The sequence below is a fragment of the Rhincodon typus genome, chromosome 5, assembly GCF_021869965.1.
Source record: "Rhincodon typus isolate 14 chromosome 5, sRhiTyp1.1, whole genome shotgun sequence".
Taxonomy (NCBI): domain Eukaryota; kingdom Metazoa; phylum Chordata; class Chondrichthyes; order Orectolobiformes; family Rhincodontidae; genus Rhincodon; species Rhincodon typus.
The window spans coordinates 28,812,221-28,834,715 of NC_063336.1; the positions used below are offsets into that span (position 1 = coordinate 28,812,221).

General features: G+C 38.0%; 1 protein-coding gene across 2 annotated transcripts in view; it reads left to right on the plus strand.

Annotated features, from left to right (window-relative positions):
* ascc3 (activating signal cointegrator 1 complex subunit 3) overlaps positions 1-22,495 on the plus strand; it is a 494,022-nt gene that overhangs the window by 35,649 nt on the left and 435,878 nt on the right. For both annotated transcript variants that reach the window (XM_048596924.1, XM_048596923.1), the window contains exons 4-8: positions 9,459-10,042; positions 10,745-10,865; positions 14,935-15,121; positions 19,164-19,299; positions 19,839-19,964. In XM_048596924.1, the coding sequence (XP_048452881.1) occupies positions 9,459-10,042; positions 10,745-10,865; positions 14,935-15,121; positions 19,164-19,299; positions 19,839-19,964 (1,154 nt within the window). The remainder of the gene's footprint in view (positions 1-9,458; positions 10,043-10,744; positions 10,866-14,934; positions 15,122-19,163; positions 19,300-19,838; positions 19,965-22,495) is intronic.

Sequence of the window (22,495 nt, forward strand, 5' to 3'; positions counted from 1 at the left end):
TTGTTGGTGGTCTGTTAAGCCTAGATAAGATATGTTGTGTCCAGTTCCTCCTGAAAAAGAACTGAAGCATGAGGAGCTTTAGTCATTCGGGACATTCTAGTCTGCACAATTTGTGCAATGACTGCTAGGTAACAGACTATCAGGTTTGCCTAAGCTTAATTATACCACTTTTCAGGAAATAAGTCAAGCCATAGGCCACAAAATGACCCCCACTGCTGCCCATAAATTTCAGACATTCAGATATTATTGTTTGGCCTAAGTATGATATTGGGCTTTTGCCAGATTGAATGCGATTTATGAACCTGACCTTGGATGTTGGGAAATGTTCATCAGGCATTGTGCATTTTAAGTGAGGAAGTGCAGTCTCCTCGAGGAATTTGAAAGGGTTTTTTTTGCTCAGGACAGCTTAGTTTGAAATGGGTTATATTGTCTCCCCCAGGACTTTTCAGTCAAAGCATTGATCCAAGATTAGCTGAAAAGGTACCTAGTAGACAGTTATGTAGTTCATGGCTGAAAGATCAACTCACGAATGTGAACTTGATGGATAGGAATCTCCAAGTTGAGACAATAGGAAAATAGTGTTGTTTATTAGCTGTTTTGAAGCTAGTTGATTTTTTAAAAAATTTGACATTGGTCCACAGCATATTTGAAACGGCCTAACAGTGATGTTATCTTTACATTGATCTGCTGATTAACCAGGGGAACTTGCAAATAGCAATGCAATAGGTATTCTGGGAAAGATGGATGCTGCTCTAATGACTGGAACTGATTGTTGGAGGGGAAGTTTTCGCTCGTGCTGTTGGGAAGGGCTTAACCTAAAATGGAAGGAGAATGGGAATCCATACAATGAGACAGAAGAGGTGGTACCAAGGGTAAAAAGAAAAGACAGAATATGAAATGAGACAAGTGACAGAGAATTGTGAAAGAATCAAACAGGGCTTCAGTGCAAAATAATGCAAACGGGCCTGAGTATTAAAAAAGACTAGCATTAAAGCCTTGTTTGGTAATATGCAAAGCATTCGTAATAAAATGCAGGAATTAGTCATGCAAATAGATAAAAATGGGTAATGTATAATTAAGATTACGGAGATATGCCTGCCGGGTGATGATAGGCACTGAATATCCAGAGGTTTTCTGTTTTTAGGAAGAATAGACAAAAAGGAAAAGGAGGTAGGGTAGCATGGCTGGTTTAAAGAGGAAACTAACACACTAGTGAGGAAGGATATTGGCTCCGGAGAGCTTAGAAATACAAAAGGGCAGAAAACAATAGTAGGGATTGTATATAGACCCCAAACTGTAGTGGTAATGTTGGGGAAGGCATTATACAAGAAATTAGAAACGCAAGATCTAAAGATACAGTTATAAATCTGAGTGACATATGGATTGGAAAATCAAATCAGTGACAATATAGAGGAGGAGGAATTTGTGGCGCATGTATGCAACGGTTTTCTGCATCAACACATTGAGAAACAAACTAGAGAGCAGGTAAGTAAAATGAAAACAAAGAACTGGAAACATGAAACAAAAAAACAAATTGTCTCCACAGATGCTGCCTGCTATTTTTCTCTAGCAAAGTGGAGTTAATGTTTTGGTCCAGTGATCCTCCTTCGGAACTGACTCGGTCACTGGGCTCAGAATATTAACTCTGCCTTCTCTCCACAGATGCTGTCATCTTACTGAGTTTTTCCAGCACTTTCTGATTTTTGTTAGAGAACAGGTCATTCTAGACTGGGTATTGTAATGAGAAAGGAATAATTGTCAATCTAGCTGTGCAAGGCTTCTTGGGGAAGAGTGACCAAAATATGATAGAATTATTCATTTAAGATGGAGAGTGATATAGTTGATTCTGAAAGCAGGATCCAGAATCGAAATACTAGGATCGGCTAGCTGATTGGCTGGCTTGCGATGCAGAGTGATGCAAACAGCGTGGGTTCAATTCTTCCACCGGCTGCGGTTACCATAAAGGAATTTCTTTCTCTCCCCTCACATGAGGCGTGGTGACCCTCAGGTTAAACCACGGGCAGCTGTCTCAAATGAGAGAGCAGTCCTAGGGTCTGGTAGGAGGATGGCAACTTTACCTTCACCTTGCTGAATCTAAATAATGTAAACTGCGATAGTATGAGGTGTGATCTGACTGTGACAAATTGGGGAATGTTACTTAAAGGGATGTCTGTGGCAATTGAAAACATTTAAAGAGCACATGGAGAAACTGTAACAATTGTTTATTTCTGTCTGGAAAATAATATAACATCGGAAAGTTGGCCTGATCATCAAGGTAAATTAAGGGTAGTATCAAACCCAAGGAAAGGTCATGCAAATTAGCCTAAAAGAGCAGAGACCTACGGATTGGGAACAGTTTAGGTTTCAGCAATGGAGGACAAAGGGATTGGGGAACATGCAAACTGTAAAAGTTTCAACAAGTATATGATGAGAAAAATATTAGTAAAAGAGAATGTAGGTACCTTACAGTCAAAAACAAGAGAAGTTATAATGGGGATCAAAGAGATGACAGGCCAATTAAGTACACACTTTGTTTTTGTTCTCCTCTGTGAATATTAGAACCAATGTCCCAAAATGGTGGGGAGCATCAGATCTAGTGGGAGGGAGGAACTAAAGGAAATCCATATAAGGAGAGAAATGGTCTTTAGGAAAGTGATGAGATTAACAGCCGACAAATCCCCAGGGCCGATTAATGTCTATTCCAGAGTATTTAATAAAGTGGTCCTGGAAGTAATAGATATGTTGGTGGTCACCTTTCAAGATTCTTTGACTCTGGAAAGGTTCCGTGGAATTATAGACTGATGCGCCTGTCATTGATACAAGAAAAATACTAGAGTCTATTATAAAATGTGATAGAAGAGCACTTAGAAAACAGCGACAGGATTCGATAAACTTGGCATGGGTTTATAAAAGAGAAATCGTGCTTAGCCAATCTCCTGGAATTCTTCAAGGATGTAATTTGTAGAGTTGTTAAGGGGGGACCAGTGGATGTGGTTACTTGGACTTACAGAAGGTTTTCAAAGAAACGAAGGCGAAAATTAAAGTGCGTGGCATTAGAGGTAGTGTACTGGCATGGATAGGGAACTCATTGGCAAATAGATGGAAAGCAGAATAAGAATAAATCGGCCTTTTTCCGAGTGACAGGCAGTTTTGGTAGTCAGGTACTGCAGGGATCGGTGCTTGGACCTCATTTATTCACAATATATAAATGATTTAGATGAAGTAACTAAATGTAATATCTCCAAGTTTGCAGATGACACAAAGATGGATAGGAGTGAACTCTAAGGAGGGTGCAGAGATAGTCATTGAGTAATACAGCATGGAAACAGGCCCTTCAGCCCAAACTGCTTCATGCTGACCCATGGCACCCACTCAGCTGGTTCCAATTCCTCGCATTTCGTCCATAACCCTCTTAAACCCTTCCCATCCATGTCCTAATCCAAATGTTTTTTTACATGTTGCTATTGTACCTGCCTCAACCTCTTTCTCTGGTAACCCATTCCATATACGCACTACTCTCTGCGTGAAGAGGTTGCCCCTCAGGTCCTTCATAAATCATTCCCCTCTCGTCTTAAACCTATGCCCTTTTGTTTTGAATTCCCCACCCCTGGGAAAAGACTATCTGCATACATCCTATCTATGCGCCTCATGATTTTATACACCTCAATTAGGTCACCCCTCATTCTCCTATGTTCCAAGGAATAAAATCCTATCCTGGCCAACCTCTCCCCTGTAACTCAGTCCTACTACTCCTGGCAACATACTTGTAAGTCTTGTTTGCACACTTTCCACTTTAACTATGTCTTTCCTCTAACCGGATGACCAAAACTGTACGCAATACTCCAAGTGTGGATGCTTAGTGTAATTTGGACAGGTTGAAAGAGTGGGCAAATGCATGGCAGGTGAAGTCCAGTGTGGATAAATGTGACTGTATCCTCTTTGGTAGCAAAAATAGGAAGGCAGTCTGTTTTCTGAATGGTAATTAGATTGGAAAGGGGGTGGTGCAATAGGACTTCTGTGCCCTTATACACCAATTGCTGATAGTAAGGATACACATGCAGCAGGTAATGAAAATGGCAAATGGTGTGTTGGCATTCGTAGTGAAAGGATTTGAGGATAGGAGCAGGGATGTCATAGAAACATAAAAATTAGGAGCCAAAATAAGCTATTTGGCCTTTTGAACCTGGTCCTCCGTTTCAACATGACCGTGGCTGACGATCCAACTCAGTATCCTGTTCCTGCTTTCTCCCCCATATCCTTTTAATCCCTTTTAAGCCCTAAGAACTATATCTGACTTGTTCTGGAAAATACTCATCAACCGCTTTCCGTGACACAGAATTTTACAGGCTCACCACTGGCTGGGTGAAGAAGTTTCTCCTCATCTCAGACTTAAATAGCCTGCCTCATATCCTTAGACTGTGCCCCTGCTCTGGACTTGCTAGTCGTTGGGAATATTCTTCCTGTCTAGTCCTGTTAGAAATGTGAACGTTTCTATGAGATCCCCTTCATTCTCCTAAACCCCAGTGAATGAGGCCCTAACCGATCCAGTTTATCTTCATATGTCAATCCTGCCATCCCAGAAATCAGTCTGATAAACCTTTATTGCACTTTCCTCCATAGCCAGAACATCCATCCTTAGGGAAAGTGACCAAAACTTCACACTAAGCACCAGCTGTAGTCTCACCATGGCCTGCATACATTTCTACTGCCCATGTTGCCCTCTTCATAGTGTGGAATGGGTTTTCTACTTTGTTTGCTCTAATTTACAGAGATTAAAGGAGTTCCAACATTGAGAATTGTGGGGAGGTGAATTTTATGTTAAAAATAGTAAATGTGATTTTAAGGAGTACATTCTCAGGGGAATGCATGTCTATATTATAGTAAATTGCAAACAGGAAGTATTGCATTGTAAAACAGGAGTTGCAAATGCAAATAAAATCAGTTTAGTAATAGATGAATACAAAAGTAGATTGTACGGATTGAACGCAACGTTTCCTATATAAAGGGAATGCCATAGTACTCTTTGACAGAAATTGTGATCGAGAATGACAGACCCAGAATGAGCTGGCGAGGCTGTGTTTAGAATTTAATTTAAGGAACAGTTTCATGCTTAATCATGCAAAATACCAGGTTGTCTGTTTTCGTGTTGTTAATTGAGGGATAAATGTTTCCCAAGACTGGGGAAGCAGTAAGCTCTTCTTCAAATAATATAATGGGATCTTTTACCTTCACCAGAGAAGGCAAATATCACCTTCATTTAGCATTTCATCTGAAGTGCAACATTGATTAGCAATACCCTGAAGTGAAATCTTTGAGTATATGCTCAAGGATGGGGGGATGTAGATTTTCTGGGCTGTCAGTCTGGGTGTGTTCACATGACTCGAACCTAATTGCCACCCCACTCTGTTAAAAGACTCTCCCAAAAATCAAAGTTTGAGAATCATGGAATGGATTTTAAAGAGCTTCTGAGTCAACACAACACTGTAAAAATCTGGCCCAATGACTCGAGCTAACATCCCAATTTTGATTTAGGGCTCACAAATGATGTAGAATTTGCGAAAGAACTTTTTTTGCCACTTTTGGGCAGCATTGTCACTGAATGTAATGTATTTTTTTTTTTGAAGCAATTTTGCATATCCTCTGAACAATTCGGCCGAGGCTTGTCAAAACATGAGCACAAATTCTGTTTGCTTTGTTTGGGCTGTAAATTGTTCAGCTGTGATTTAGTTAGCTTGTGTTATAGACTGTCTAATTTTCAATTCTTTGTAGTTAATTTTAGTGTGCTTACATGATGCTGTTATTTTAGTTATGATTTGGTGCTCTTAGTGTCGTTCTCATGTTGTATAACACCCTTCTGGCTGATGGTAGTGTTGTGCCCTTCTCCATTATCCTTTGTTCATAAGGTAGTATTTTGGTGAGAGAAAGTTACTGACTTAAACATTTCCAGCTAATGAATTTGAACAAGGAAACTGATTGTGTTGCTTTTAATTAATATCAACAATCATTGAATTTCTGACAAAAAAGCTTTTGCCTGAGGCTGCTGTGGTCAGCTTATAATTTGAAAGTGGTTATTATGTTTGAACTGGAAATGGAGAAGAGTAGATTTTATGTTGTAGTGCGTTTACAAAAAGGCAAATATTTGTGGTTTTTATGAAATAGAGTTTGTGAAAATGATCTGTTGTAGAAAGTGTATTCACTGACCTCTATGCTGAACTGTGCATTATGAAAATTTATTCTAATATTGCAAGATAGACTACAGCACATTTTGTGCTATTAACAATTTTGAGAGCTTTGTTGATTTGCTGCAACTATTTTATAATGCAAACCAGTTTTGTGGCAAAAGCAAGTACAGATTGGAGCTTTAGCTTTTGGAAAAGTGATTAAACCTGATATGCTTTTGTTCATAACGTTTATAGAAATGACAGAGGAAAAAAGATCCTGAGCTCCTCTTCAGGGTGAAGGTGTCACTTTGAAACAGTGTGGCTTGCTAACAAAGATTTTTGTTCTTTTTGCGTCTCTGCTCGTTATATAATTATCAAATCTTTCGTGTCCCCGAAGAGTCTTCATCTAAGAAAATTGTTTGTTTCTCATTATGTTGCTTAACCTTTCCTTGTAATGTTGCAACAATTGGACATGTTGGAACTAGAGCCCATGGTTTTGGGAGAGTTCAAGAATTATGGAAAGTACACGTTTCTTTGCTTCCTTGTTGAATATTGGTAAATGCAGCTAAATCCAATGTAAAGTAAACATTTAACTCATGCATGTTAAATGCAAAAATTCAGTTGAGAACATAAATCTTGTCGAGTCACTGTAGGAAAAGTAGCAGTTCCTCTGTTCACAATTTGCTTGAGAATACAGGGATGTGTTCACTTCATGCTTTATTAATAACAAATGGAGTTGCCCTGTAACAAAAAAAAAATCATTTCTGAAATACACAGTATAATGGTCAAGGCATTCATAAATAGTCACTTACTGTTGCCATTCTTTTTCTGTTGGACTTGGACTATAACTAGTCATGATAGGGACAGTTGAATGACATTATAATTTTTGTTTTGAGTTTATTTTTGCCAGGAATAAAAATGTGATATTGACTACTTATAGTTATAGGCTTCCCCAACCAACAGCTCTTAGGTACTTCAAAAACCATTTGTCAATGTAGTGGACAATTAAACAACTCATTGGAGGAGAAGGCTCCATAAATATTCCTATCCTCAATAATAGGGGAACCAAGCCAATCAGTATGAAAGATGAGCCTGAAACATTTGCGACAGTCTTAAGCCAGCACTACCCAAATGGATGATCCATTTCAACCTCCTCCAAGGTCTCCAGTATCACATATGCCAATCTTCAGCCAGTTTGATTCACTCTATGATATTAAGAAATGACTGAATACTGGCTACTGCAAAGGCTATGAGTTCTGACATTATTTTAGCAGTAGTTCTGAAAACCAATGCTGCAGAACTTGCTACACTCCTACCTGAGTTGTTCCAGTCTGGGTAAAACTGCAACATTTACCCGAAAATGTGGGAAAAATAACCACCAAGTATGAAAATCAGAGCAAATTGAACCCGAACAATGACCACAAATCAGTCTACTCTCAACCATCAGTAAAGCTGTGGAAGTATTCATCAGCAGTGCTATCAAACAGCACTTGCTTCGTAGTAACCTGCTCACTGACTCTGAATTTGGGTTCAGTAAATTATACTGTTGACCATGTCAGTGTTTGCATTTTATGTGACTAAAGTTACTGTTTTTTGTTTAATATTGCCTCATTTTCTTGTCCAGACCCCTTCACTGTGAATTTTTTTTATTCACACCTGGAACTTGGGTGTCATTGGCTGGGCCAGCACTTATTGCCCTTCTGTAATTGTGCTTGAGAAGGTGGTGGTGAGCTGCCTTCTTGAACTGTTGCAGTCATTGTTGTGTTGTAGGTAGCCCAGCAGTACCATTAGTGGAATGCAGCATTTTGACCCAATGACAGTGAGTGGAGATATAGTTCCAAGTCAGGATGGTGAGTAGTTTGGAAGGGAGCTTTCATGTGGTGTTGTTCCCATGTACCTGCTGCTTGTGCATTTGAAAGGTTCTGTGAAAGAAACATTAATGATTTTCTGCAGCCCCCTTGTAGATGGTGGATAGGCTTTAGGGAATCAGGAGGTTAGTTATTCACTATAGGATTCCCAGCCTCTGACCTGTTCTTGTAGCCAGTGTACTTACATGGTCAGTCCAGTTCAGTTGCTGGTCACTGGTAACTCCCAGGATGTTATTATTGAGGGATTCAGTGATAGTAACACCATTAAGTGTCAAGGGAACATGGTTAGTCTCTTTCTTATTAGGATTCTCATTGCCTGGCATTCTGTACAGTGAATGTTACTTGCCATTTTTCAGCCCAAGGCTGGATATTGTTCTGGTTGTGCTGCATTTAGACATGGATTGCTCCAGTATCTTAGAAGTCAATAATTACGCTGAACATTGTGTAATCATTGATGAATATCCCCACTTCAGACCTTCTAATGTTGGGAAGGACCCTGATGAAGCAGCTCAATATGGTTGGGCTTGAGAAACTACTGAGGAACTAGGACTGTTGTGCTGCAATGGTAGTGTCCCTACCTCTGAGCCAAGAGGCTCAGTTTCCAGTCACACTTGCTCCAGAAGTGTGCAATAACATAACTGTACAGGTTGATAAGAAAATATCTAACCTGAGGAACTGAAGAATCACCTTTTTAAATGTAGATTTCAATATATATTCAATTTAAAAAAAAAAAAAAATTGGATGCAAATTGTAGTGATGTGGCTGGAATTTTGCTCTATCCTAAATTTGAATGATCTAAGATGCATTTTTTGTGCACGTTAAAAGAACCTAAAATAATGTTGGCAGATCTTCAAATTCTCTCGCCTTTATAGGTATCAATGGAAAATCTGTTCAATATTGTAACATGCTATTTTATGAAATCATTTCTAATACTTTTTTAAATTCATTAACGGGATGAGGGCGTCACTGACCAGGCAGCATTTATTGCCCATCCCTAATTGCCCAGAGAGCAGTTAAGAGTCCACATGTAGGCCAGACCAAGTAAGGATGACAGTTTCCTTCCCGAAAGGACATTAGTGAACCAGATGGGTTTTTCTGACATTCAACAATGGATTCATCATTAGATTCTTAATTCCAGATATTTTTCTAATTGAATTCAAATTCCACCATCTGCCATGGCGGGATTTGAACCCATGTCCCCAGAATGTTGTCTGGGTCTCTGGATTAACAGTCCAGCAATAATACCACTAGGCCATCAACTCCCCATGCATAATTTAATGATTTACCATCTGTTAGGACAAGTTAGCAATTACTACAGTCTTTGTTGGTCGAGGTTCATCACAATTTTTGTTGATTTGTAGTAAAATTGTAGTGTGATGAGCAGCTGCAATTTCAATTGTTTAAATAAAAATCTAAATTTTGTTCACAGTTGGCATCGAACATGAACAAGAGACTGTTGAAAGTGCGGCTGTTTTTCTCTTCAAAACGTTTCATGATAAGGACCACGTTGGACATGAAGAAACAAAAGCTGTTAAACAAATATTTGGGCCATTTCCTCCTTCGGCTGCCACTACTGCCTGTAATGCAGTATATAGAATTGCTTCAAATTTTAGTGAGGAAGAATTACAGAAATTACTTCGTACAAATGAATCTGCAAGACAAAATTCTCATGTACACTTTGGTAAAAATATTAATTTTTCATTTGATTCATTTGTTTTGGAGCCTTCAGAAGAGTTGCCCTTGAACTGGCAGACAAAAAACCAAAAGGATTTCAGTCTGGATTACCATAAGTATTTAAACAATCATCAAGGAGATTTTAAAAACGGATCAAGTGATAGTTCAGACCTAAAATCTTCAAACAAAGTGGATGGTTCATTTTTAAGGCAAGAGGTTGATAGCTATATTATTAGAACCTTACAAGACTCATCAGATAGACCAATGACTGACGACTTGTGCGGAACATTGTTTGAGATGCTGGCATCAACTAAAAGTGATGATGAACTTCAAAATGAGGTAAGCCAGCCTAGATATTGCTAGATTGTAAACTATGCAGTTGCAATCATTAAATTTTTGTTTACTTCTTCCTAAATCATTGTGGGAAGAGCTGCTTACTGTTTTTCCTCCAAAAAAAAGTAGCAAACACAGTTACGACAGCTTAACCTCAGAGTTACTGTGAGAAGAGAAAGCCACGAGAGTGTGGGAGTGCGTCTGTGTATGGTTGTGTTGGTGTAAATATTCTAAAATGTACACTTAGAAATCACAATGTTATAAGTTAATTTTGAATTTCATGATATCAGACTATTCATGTTTCAGTCTTTAAGCTTGTCACTGTCATTTAAGGCCAAAAGTGATATTATGGCTCTTGAAGAATACTGCTACTGCCGGTTTTTAATATACTTAGGTAGTTCCTCATTCTGAGTAGGATACAGTTTTGTTTTTGGTTTTCTTTTTCAGAATAACTGTGTGTTTTTGGACAGTGGACATCCATAAATTAAATTAAGTTCTACGGAGTTGATGATTACTTGTCAATACATGATACAGTCAGTAAATGTCCTGAAGAGAAAGCAACTAAGTCATTTGTGTGGTCAGAAGGGTACATAATTGAAGTACTTGTTTTATGAGCGATCAATTCTACATTGTAGCACATATTGTTAATTCTTTCTTTTGGCAGAAAAGCAATGAACTTTATATTTGCAAAATACTTTTTTGTTTTAGCTGTTTGAACTTCTTGGACCTGAAGGATTTGAGCTAATTGAGAAGGTTCTGCAGCACAGGAGTGTGATAGTAGAAAAAGCTCTGACCCACAATACAGATCACAAGCTCCGAAATCTTCAAGGTAAGGACATTGCTCTTTGGCAAAAAGTGTGCTGATCCTGGGTTTGAACAAATTTCAGGATTGTTAAAAGCTCTTGTCTAGGAGGGGGTGTTAGTGACAATTGCACGGCAGGATAACTGGTATTTATTTAGTGTTTTTATAGTTTTTGAAAAAATCCCGAAATGCCTTATAGAAGCAAAATCAAAATATGGATGCTGAAGATGTTGAATTTTGTGACAAGGACAGAAGACAATGGATTTGGTTTTGAAGTTATTAGCTATAAACATTGTGACTCATCCAAGACTTCACATCAGCCTAACAGTCTGACAAAAGACAAAGCATAAGAAGGCTTAGGAGAGATAGTGGTATACAGGTAAATCAGTGCAGATGTCCAATTGAATTTATGACCGTATATGATGATGGCAAGGAGCAACATGTAGACAAGAAAGGGGAAAGGATTGGGGCAGACCTTTAAGTAGTCCTAGAAATATCTGTATGCAGGTGGGGGTAAGAAATCCATTGCTGGAGATACTCTAATTGAATAGCTAAAAATAGAATCAAACGTGGTTTGGAAGAAGGTGATGGATTATTTCCAAGGCTGGAGAAGTGTTGCAGAGGGATAATATTCAAGACATGCAGTCATGCAATTACATCCAATTTATAATTTGTTTGGATATAACAGCAACTATAACTTAGCATTTTTAAAGTGATCCATAATTGCAGGAATGATGCATTTGGGGGATACCAATGAGTTTGGAGAAGAAAGGAACGGTGAATTTCCAAGGGCATTGATTTAGAATGTATTTTGGAGGAATGGTAATAGTTGTCTTAGAAAGAAACTGTATCTAAAGAAGAGAACAGTTTTCAATGTCAAAATTCGGTTTATGTGCTATCCAAGAAGAAAAGCTTTTCAGATTAACAAGTAATAAAAGCTTCATGATTCTGCCATCCTTGAAAATTCTTGTTTGTAAATTAATGCCAATATGCCCATAAAATGACATAAAGTTGATCTTTTGCTGGCTTGTTTTAGAATATCTGTTTTAATTTTATAATTGTCATAATTTTAAAATTTTCTGTTCTGCCACATAATTTACATTGCTATACAAAAATTTTTCAAATCTTTAATTGTATTTCCACATATTAAGCAGAATTCTCATGAATTTTCATTGCATGCTCTCTAAAACATCAGTATCCTCCCTGTAAATGTAGTCCAATAATGCATGCTGAATGTTGCAAGTGTAATGTCCCATAATTGAATATTACAAAAAAAGTGTTGTATTCAATATTGGAAAAGCTTATTTTTTAAATCCTCATGTTATGTGAGTGCTGTTGGCAAGGCCAGTATTTGTTGCTTACCCAAAGTTGTCTTTGAGAATGTGGTAGTTGAGTTGTCTTCTTGAACCACCACAACCCATATTGGGTATGCTCACAGATATTCAGTAGGGAATTCCAGGATTTTGACGTAACGAGAGTGAAGGAACAATGATGCAGTACCATGGCAGGATAGTGTGGGGTTTGGAGAGCAACAAGCAAAATGTTGATGTTTCTAAGTAGCAGAGGTTACTGATTTGTTGAAGGAGGCTTCAATGATACATATGGCTGTCACTGAGTGTTGTTGATGGAGAAAGTGAATGTTTAAGGTGATGGATTCAATGCTGATCAAGTGAGCTGCTTCCATCTGGATGATGGTGCAGCAAAGGTTTACCAGGCTGATTCTGGGGATGGCGGGTCTAACATATGAGGAGAGATTGACTAGATTGTGATTGTTTTTGCTAGAGTTCAGTCGAGTGAGCAGGGATTTCAGAGACTTATAAAATTCTAACAGGATTGGGCAGAACTAGGGGTCACAGTATGAGGATTTGGGATAGATTATTTAGGATGGAGATGAGGAGACATTTCTTCACAGAGTGGTGAGCCTGTGGAATTCATTACCGCAGGAAGTAGTTGATGCCAAAACATTAATCCTATTCACCCCAAGTGCTATATCTAGTCGCCCCTTGAATACCTTCATTTATGGGGAGAAAGCAAGATTATGCTATTGAGTTGGATGATCAGCCATGATTATGAAGAATGATGGAGCAAGCTGGAAGGGCCAAATGGCCACCTCTTGCTCCTATCTTCTGTTTCTATGTTTCCGAGTATTGTTGGAGCTGTACTTTTCTATGCAAGTGGAGAGTATTCCTTCACACCCTTGATGTCTGCTGTGTACATGCTGGATAGGTTTTGAGGAGTTAGATGAGTTACTGCAGGACTTCCATCCACTAGCCAAAATTTGTGGAGGTGACCGACTGAAGTTTTCAGTTATTGTTAGGGAATTCATTGATGGTATTGCTGTTGAATGTCAAGGGAACATATTTAGATGCTCTCCTGTTGGTCATTGACATTGTCTGGCAGTTTGGCTTGAATGTTACCACTTATCAGCTCAAACCTGTGTGTGGTCAGGTATTGCTGCTTGTAGGCACAGACTACTTCATTGAACAAGGAGTAGCAAACTGTAGTAGATACTTTGTAGCTATGAGTGAAAATCACACTTGTGGCCATTTCCTGGAGGGAAGGTCATTGATGAAACAGCTGAAGACAGTTGCGCTTGGGTCACTTTCCTGAAGAACTCTTGCAGTGATGTTCTTTGGCTGGAATGACTGTCATGTAACAACCACAACCATCTTAGAGCCTGCAAGCTATGACTCCAACCACTTTTGAACCCCCTTCCCTATTTCCATAGTCTTCAGTTATTCTAGATTCCATTGATGACACGCTTGTTTAAGTGTTGTTTTGATGTCAATGTATGACCTGCTTTTTGTGGACAGAACATATCTGGACGATCTTTCATGTTGTTAGGTACATATCAATATTGTAGCTTTATTGGAGAATCTAGCCTAGAGGCATAGCTAGTTCTGGAACATTAAACTCCAGCACTATAGCCAAGTGTTGTCAGGGAATGCCTCAGTTATTTCATCCTCTACCACCGTTCAGCAGCATTGCAGAGCTTTGAACTACCTAGTGGATAGGCTTTAGGGAGTAGAGAGATGAATTCTCAAATGAAGAATTCCCAACCTCTGGCTGGCTGTAGTGGCCGCAATTTTAAAGTACAACTACAATTCTGGCATCAACCCAACGATGTGGAAAATTATCCAGGTATATCCTGTACAAAAAGGCAGGGCAAATCCAAATCGGCTAAATATCGCCCCAAAAGTCCTACCCTTGATCATCAGAAAAGTGATGGAAGGTGTCATGGACAGTGCAGTCAAGCAGCATTTGCCAAGCAATAACTTGCTCACTGATACTCCGTTCAGGACCCACAAAGGCCATTTAGTTCCTGACATTGTTACAGCCTTGGTTCATGGACAAAAGAGCTGAATTCTAGAGGTGAGGTGAGACTGACAGCCCTTGGTATCAAGGCTTTATTTGATCAAGTGTGGTGTCAAGAAACTCTTGTAAAACTAGAGTCACTGGGAGTCAGGGGAAAGCCCTCCAATGGTTGTAGTCATTGCTGGGACAGGAAGATGGACTGGTTGTGACTGGGCTTGATATCTTTTTCCTTTGTTTAGGCCAAGTGGTATTGCCCTCTTGTCACTCTCCTGAGCCTGTACTTGATTGTGCAGAGAATTATGCAAAATATGCAACCTGGAAACTTAGGCAGGAAATAGACCAGTTCTTAAACCTGGAACTGACTTTCTTCTGCAAACATGCATCGTTGGATGCATAGCCTCAGCACAACTTAATATAAATATGTCTTTTGAAGCCAAGTTAGTTTCTAATTGTCATTAAGCCTGTCTGAAAAATAATTTCAATAAAATGCATTGCTTCACTGTGTCACTTTTATATGCAGTAATTCTACCAATATATGGAGACAAATTCCTGACCTGTTACTTCCCTCACTCAGACTCTCTATTTTGCTCTGCTCTCTTACCATCGCCTAAGGCCCTGCCATTTTGACCAAATCTTAAACCTAACATTTTTGCATGTGACTAATTTCTGTTTGATAATGCTCATGTGTTTTGTTTTGTTTTGTCAAAAATGCTGTGTATATGCAAGTTTTATTGAGATTAAGATAAAGCTGAATTAACTCTACCAATGCTTCAAAAAAAAGGCTTGGGAGGAAATACACAACCCATCTATGGCTGTCAAGTCACTGTTCGTTCTGAACAAGAAAGGCAACTGTTAAAACAGTATCGTAGAGAAGAAAAACGTCAAGCCAAGCGAGAGAAAAAAGATGAGGGGGAAATTTCAGGCGATGGTCTGCAAAACTTTGATCCAAAAGCTTTACGTTTACAAAGGTAAGGTGGATTCAAAATTCTATATTTGCAACTTGTTTAAGTAATTTGTTTACTGTTAAAATTGTAACTAAAAGGAATTTTACTTTCAATTATGCAAAATTTCAGTTGACAAAGGGAGTTTAAAACATGAATTTAACTTTTGCATTCAACAATGCCTGAGAATGCAAAAGGATCTAGAAAGTGTTTGGAAAACTTGGCGGCTAGGAACGTATTGTTACAGGAAGAGGATGCGTTACTTAGTCTGTAAAGTGTTGAGAATAGGTGAGGTCTACTGGGTGTCTCTCCCAAACACGGCTAGATCTGAACAACCACCTCTTCCCCAGCAACACCAGGCTTGTCAGATTAAGAATCCATTCTCCTGTGAGCTGACTACCCTTTCCACAGTGAAATGCTAGACAGTTTATCAGTACTCTCAATCCTGTAGACGGCATCCCAAATTATCTGTTGTTTCGTGGTCCCTTATCCCAGTATCCCCTGACTTCAGGACCTGGCCTGTTGTTTCACAACTTTGTTCTGTGTTGTTTTTCGTACCCCTTTGTAGTTCCCAGATTCCAGAGATGTCTCTGCCCTATGCTGATAAGTTGCAATTCTGGTACGCAAATCGAAGAAAAAATGCTAGATTTATTATTCAAGTATGAAGGTCCCTGTACCCACTGTCATTTTCTTGCAATGTTTGTCTCACATCAAGCAAATTCCATCGTAACAGTTAACCTCAGTTAAAATGGTAAGATTGTGCATTACTTTGAATGTCTACACTTTATTAATAGTGTGCAGTGAACAATTGGAACTAAATGAATTATCTTAAAGAGTAGGCACCATAGTAGGCAAAGGCCATCATTGGATGAATATTGTCTGTTTAATTATAGTAACAAGGTGTAGAGCTGGATGAACACAGCGGGCCAAGCAGCATCAGAGGAGCAGGGAAGCTGACGTTTTGGGCCTAGACCCTTCTTCAGAAAAATTTCCTCTGCTGCTTGGCCTGCTGTGTTCATCCAGCTCTACACCTTGTTATCTCAGATTCTCCAGCATCTGCAGTTCCTACTATCTCTGTTTAACTATGGTGTTCCTTCTTGATCTTCAGTCATTTATTTTGAGGATTTTCTAGAATTTAATTTCCCCTTTTTAATGCATCTCTTTCCACCTCACTGTCTCATCATATTGTTTGATTGATTCCTTTCCCTCGAGTTTTGAGATTTAAAGCAAAACTGTTCAGAGCTGGCAAACAGTATTTCCCATGCTTTTGCAGATGAGTTGAGACTTTCTTTGGCAGAAATCACCACAGTAGAAAAGGCCAACAAAAACACTTTTTTTTTGAGCAAAATACAATCGGGAAAAAAATCCTCAAGGATTGGTCGGTAACTTTATATATAGCAACTATGCTTTAACTGACTCCTTTTGAATCGGCGCTCTTGATAAACCGGCTAAAATTATTTACCTCAAATACTGGAAGCTTACTGTGTTATCACAATCTCAGCAATATTTAATTAGTCAGTTGAGGGGATAATTCAAGGCAAAGTTGAATTATTATTTAAGGGATTTATCTTGGAAATCAATCGGTACACTCCTGGCCCCATAGGTGCTGGTTAATAAAAAATGTGTTGTATTAATAGTCATGCTTCATCATGGGATCTTTGAGATGCTGTGGCTACAGGTAAACAGTTTGAACCATTGGCATACAGCTCTACTAATTAAACCTTTAACCCACTTCTAAACTGCCTGTATACACACAGACACAAACAAGACTTAAAAAAAGGTGTTGTGTGGGAATGCAGTTCACTGGTCCCTGTCTGTAGGGTTTACAAGCCCCTTACTCCAGCTCACCTCTAACTGGACTTCCTCTAGTTCTTGAACAAGCATTCACAATAAGTATCAGATAACTTGCATTATAAATAGTGCTGCAATCCTGCAACTTGTTTTCTAAAAATATGTTCATTTCCCATTTCAGTCCACAATTAAAAAGGCAAAAAAAAAAACACTCTTCACAGAAGCATCATTACCATGATGGTTTCTGACAGAGGCACAGACATAATGTCTGTCTTCAAAGATTTGAGATGATTGACAAATTAAAGGGTAACTGTTTTTAGGGATACTGCTGAAGCTTTGCTTTCAATTGTATTTGCAATTTTTTAGATATTTGGCAACAGTTCATTGGCCTGTTTTGACTGTCACTATGCACTTTATTATTAAAGCCACATGTGCTTATCTAAGTGTAGAAAAATCCTGATCCAGCAATGGTAAGTTCTGGAATTGGCTCAGCAGATTAAGAAATGTAACAGCAATAATCAAGCAAGGAGGGAGAGAGAAAATCTGGAACTAAGACTAGTTAGCCTGATATCAGTATGGAATCCATTATTAAGAATGTCTTAACAACAGGCTTAGGCGAAGAATGATTGCACAAATTCAATATGGTTTTACAAAAGTGCAATGCTGTTTGATAAATTTGATCAAATTTTGTGGAACTAACTTGGAATGAGGAATCAGTTAATATCATGTACTTGGATTTCCAAAAGGCATTCAATAAGATGCCAAACCAAAGGTTAGTACATATGTTAAGGATTTGGAGAGTTATGGGTGATACATTAGCATTCCTAGGGGATTAATTAATAGATAAGAAGTGGTCAATAGGAATAAATGGAGCATTTTCAAGTTGGCAGGCTGTGGAGTTGCTGGAGCCTCAGCTATTTAGACTTGCATGAAAAGGATAGAGGGAAATGTATTTAACTTTACAGATCATACTTGCATTCCCACATAGCTTTGTAAGAGGAGGACCACAAATTTTCAAAGAGACATGGACAGATTAAATGAGTGGGCAAAAAGGTTGCAAATGGAATATTATGTGAGGTCACGTGAGACTATTTGGCTGTAAGAACAGAAAAGCGGGGTTTTTAAAAAGCATGAAATTTGTCAATCTTGATGTTTGAAGAGACATTGGTGTGCTTGTCTGAGGTGCCACGAGCAATTAGGTGTGTACATGGTTTTTATTGGCAAAGCATTAGGAATAAAAGGATAAGGAAATCTTCCAAAATTGTATGGAGCTTTGCTGAAATCACACCTGGAATATTGTGCAATTTTGGGCACCCCATTTAATTAAGGACATATAGGGTGTCCCTGATTTTATGAATGTCTGACTTAAGAATGCCTGTACTTATGAATGTGATCCCATACAGAGATGTGATTTTAAAGACTCAACATATGAATATTTACTGTGCTTACAAATGGCTGCTTTACATTGTTCTACATAGTGTTCTGACTTGCATACAAATTGACTTGTGAACGGACTTCAGACCAGAACCCGTTCGCAACCTGGGGACTGCCTGTAAATGCATTGAAATTAGTACAGCAAAAGTTGACCATGTTGGCTTTTTTTTTCACAAGATGAGAGGCTGAGTAAGTTGGGTCATATCTTTTGGAGTTTGGAAGAATGAGAAGTGATCTAATTAAAAGATTCAAGATCCTGCTTGATGGGCAGAGACCGAAACACTGTTTCCCCTGGCTATGTAATCAAGAAAAAGACACGCTGTCAGGATTCAAAGTTGATCATTTGGGATGTACTGAGGAGAAATGTCTGCACTTAAAGTGCTGTAAATCCTAGGAATTTTCACAAAATTGAGGGTTGTGAGGAGTCTATGAGAAAGTGGAGTTGAAACCCAAGATTTGCCATGGCCATAATTAATGGAGAGTGCACTTGGCAGGTTATATTGTCGCTGTCTTCCATTTCATATGTTCTTGTACTTATAATTTAATGAACATATCTGATCACCTGCTCAGTACTACAGTTCTCTGACAGAATAAAATTGTTTTGTACTTCTGCTCTGCATTAGAGTTTGAGCCTGAATGGATTTTTTTTTTTTTTTTTTTTTTTTTTTTTTGAACATATAAAGTGCCCCATTCATTATAATGTCATTTGAGCTACACATTACTTTTTAGGAAGGATTTTTCTTTGAGAGTATCTAAAAGAGAAAGAAAATAAAGTTTCATTAAATTTCAAGAAACATATGCAGCTGCGATTTTAAAATTACATTTTCTGTTTTGTGTTTTATAGGGAGCATGCTCTTCAGAATGCACGGATAGCACCAATTCTGACAAGACAGCCTGATTATGAACGCATCCAATATCCACATGTTTATGATTCAAAAATTGAAGCAAAGCAATCCCCAGCTTTTATTGCTGGTGCAAAGGTATGATTTTTGTTTGCTTTCTCCATTCAAGCTGTATTTATTAAATTGCAAGAAAAAAGAAAATGGTCAGAACACAGACGTAGAGATTGGAACTAAGCTAATGTTTTAGATTGATGAGCTTTCATTAGAAAGAAGGAAAATGTAATAGGTTTTAAGTAAATTAAAAATGGGAGGATTGAAAAATATCTGTGAAGATCATATTTGGGTGCGCATTAATTTTAAATTCACAATTTATGCTAAGAATGGCTATTGTAGAAATTGAAGTTGATTTCTGCATCTTGGAGTATGAATGTGAAATGTTAATAAGGCAATTGTACTTGTCATTAGATCTTTGTGTGATTCTCCATGCACATAAAAATGGTCACCATAAATGTGGCCTTAAGAGTTCATTTTTGAAAAAATAATTGCTAATGAAAATTAAGTAGATCTGTTGACGAATTTATGCAATTGTCTGCTGACTGCAAGTAATCTTAATATCTGTACATTTATGAAACCTTAACCTATTCATATGCTAAACTGTGAACTTTAATGTTGTACAGATATTTCTTTCAGAAGATGTTGAGCGAGAGAACAACAAAGTCTATGAACAAGTAGTCATTCCTGCAACACAACCTATGCCAATTGGTATTCAAGAGAAACCAGTTGATATCAAAAACTTGGATGAGGTAAATAAATTAATACTCTAGATAAATTGATCAGAAGATTGTTGTTCATCATCAATTATAATCTGCATGTGGCCAGTGCAAAGATGGAATTGATTTTGGAGTTATTTATAACATAGTTGATATAACTTTTACATTTCAGTTAGTATTTCATGATGCTTTATTGAGACCACAGCAGCATATTTCCATCAATTAACCATTTACTGTTTCCTTGATGATGGTGGTTTTGTTCTTAGTTGTTTTTGTCTGTTGTAGTAGTGAGAAAACTTTAGTTTGTTCCATGGTGGTTGCCAACTTCATTTCAGTCAATAAGCTTTCTAACTTGTATGGATACTTTTAAGCCATGTATTCAGATGTGTTATGACAAACCTGTGGAACAGGTTGAAGTCTGACCTTCTGGCTCAGGTAGGGATGATGCTGCTCTGCCATAAGATCCCCTCCTGATTTGTTTGTATATAGTAGAAGAGATCACAGCTGACCTGTTGTTTGGGAATGATATAATACAATTAGATGGCCCATCATAGTGACACAAAACCAACCTTAATGCCACCTACTTTCCGTAAAGCTGCTCCTCTTCTGTCCACAAACACGTATTTCTGATTTGCTGTATTCTGGATCCTTGAGACAGCCTTGATTAGAAAAGGTGGACAGGATTGTTGGTGAGCCAGCGCTATTCCTCTTTTTTTGTAACCCACTGAAAAATGAAATATTTGATTTGCTAGGTTTTTCTATCGGGAACTTACAGCTGAGCCATTTAAATCCGTGAAGTGGTCTGGGGTTTTGTCACGACTGGTATATATGCTGAAAGTCATTCACAAGAAAAGTGTGTGAAATATTTTATATTTTAAAGAGAAAGTATTTACTTCAGTTCTGATTTGAATAATTTTTTAAGCAGGAATGGCTTGATAATGTACTTCGGAGGATTGAATGCTTCTGATGTCAGCGTCAACATAGATATCTAACTAGATTGACTTGTGTATTCTTGCAAGTTTGTATATGCAATGTTACACAAACTGCTGTCACTGTACATCATTAAAGCTGGTACTGAGCTACAAAGGTTGATGGGCTTCAAAAGCTACAAAATTTGCTGTTGGCTGAGTTTTATTCATTTTTAGTGTAGAAATGTTTTTATCAAAACGTTGCAGAGTTATGTTGTTCAGAGTATTTCCAGCATTTTATTTTTTGCACTTCTGCTAAGTATGCAATTGGTCAGGTTGCTTTGCATTTTGAAATTTATTTAAGATTTCTCATCAATTAAATGATTATGTGCGATGCGATTTATTCTTTGGATTGCATATGTTTTGCACTTCAGTGGACTGGGTTGATTTAGATAAGCTGATTTTATGACTTAACAGAAAAATCGAGAAAACTTCTGTTCTCTTAACATTTTTGTTTTGATGCCCCTTTTGTGATCTGTGAGTTAGTTTTAAATGAGGTTGTAAACTAATATATTGAGCTTGTATGGTAGCTTAGTTTATCTCTACTTTAGATTGTTATGGGAGTCATGGCCACTTGTTTGAATCAGTGAGGGGAGTTTTTTTTTAATTTTTCACTAATTGTATTTCTGTTTCAGTGAATTGGCAAGTCTGTACCCAATTAAAGATCAGCTAACTCACTTGACTGCTCAGCTGGTTTGTGATAGTGATGCCAATTGTGTGGGTCCAGTTCCTGCACTGACTGAGGCTATCATGAAGAACTGTATCTCTCAACTTCGCTCCTCACCTGAGGTACAGTGACTCTCAGGTTGAACTACCGCCGTCACCTCTCTGTAATGAGAGGGCAGCAATATGGTTCCAAAAGACTTTGGCAACATTACCTTTTACTCAAATGCAATTGTATAGAATGCCCAGTTCACACAAAATGTTTTGAAGTATTAACCCCAGCGTAGAAGATATACATGCATGTAACTAATTTATCTCCTTGTATAAAAGACTTGGTCTTTACTGCAAGCTCTTATTATTTAGGTAATTTTTAACATTGGCAGAAGTATAAATCTGGCAGTATTAGATTATCCGTCTCCTGTGCATTCTGCCAGAATATTTTTTTTTTTCCATAGTTGCCAAGGGAAAGTGAAATTAGATGAGGTGCATGTGGATGACCAATCCAGTCTCCATATATTTTATGACCTTGTGAAAGTTGTAAGTTAACCTGTCAGGGTGAATAGAACTACTCAAATTTTGATGTGCAAATACCCCAATGAGAGGTATTTCTTAGTTCCTACAAGCTTTCACTATTGAAGTTCAGCCTTTCACTTTAGGAGAAACCTATACAGGGACTCAGAATAATTTTTTTTAACAGGACTTCTTGGTGCTATGTCTTAGTCCTTAAAGCAGACCTTAAAATGTTGATATGCGAATGTAATTACTTTATTCAAAACCGGTAGGAGACAGAAAGCAGGAAGTTATAGGCTAATTAGCTCAATATCTGTCACAGGGAAGATAATGGAAACCGTTATTAAAGATGATGTGGTAGTGCATGTGGATAAGTTCAAGATGATCAGGCAAGAGCATAATTTTGTGAAATGGAAATCATGT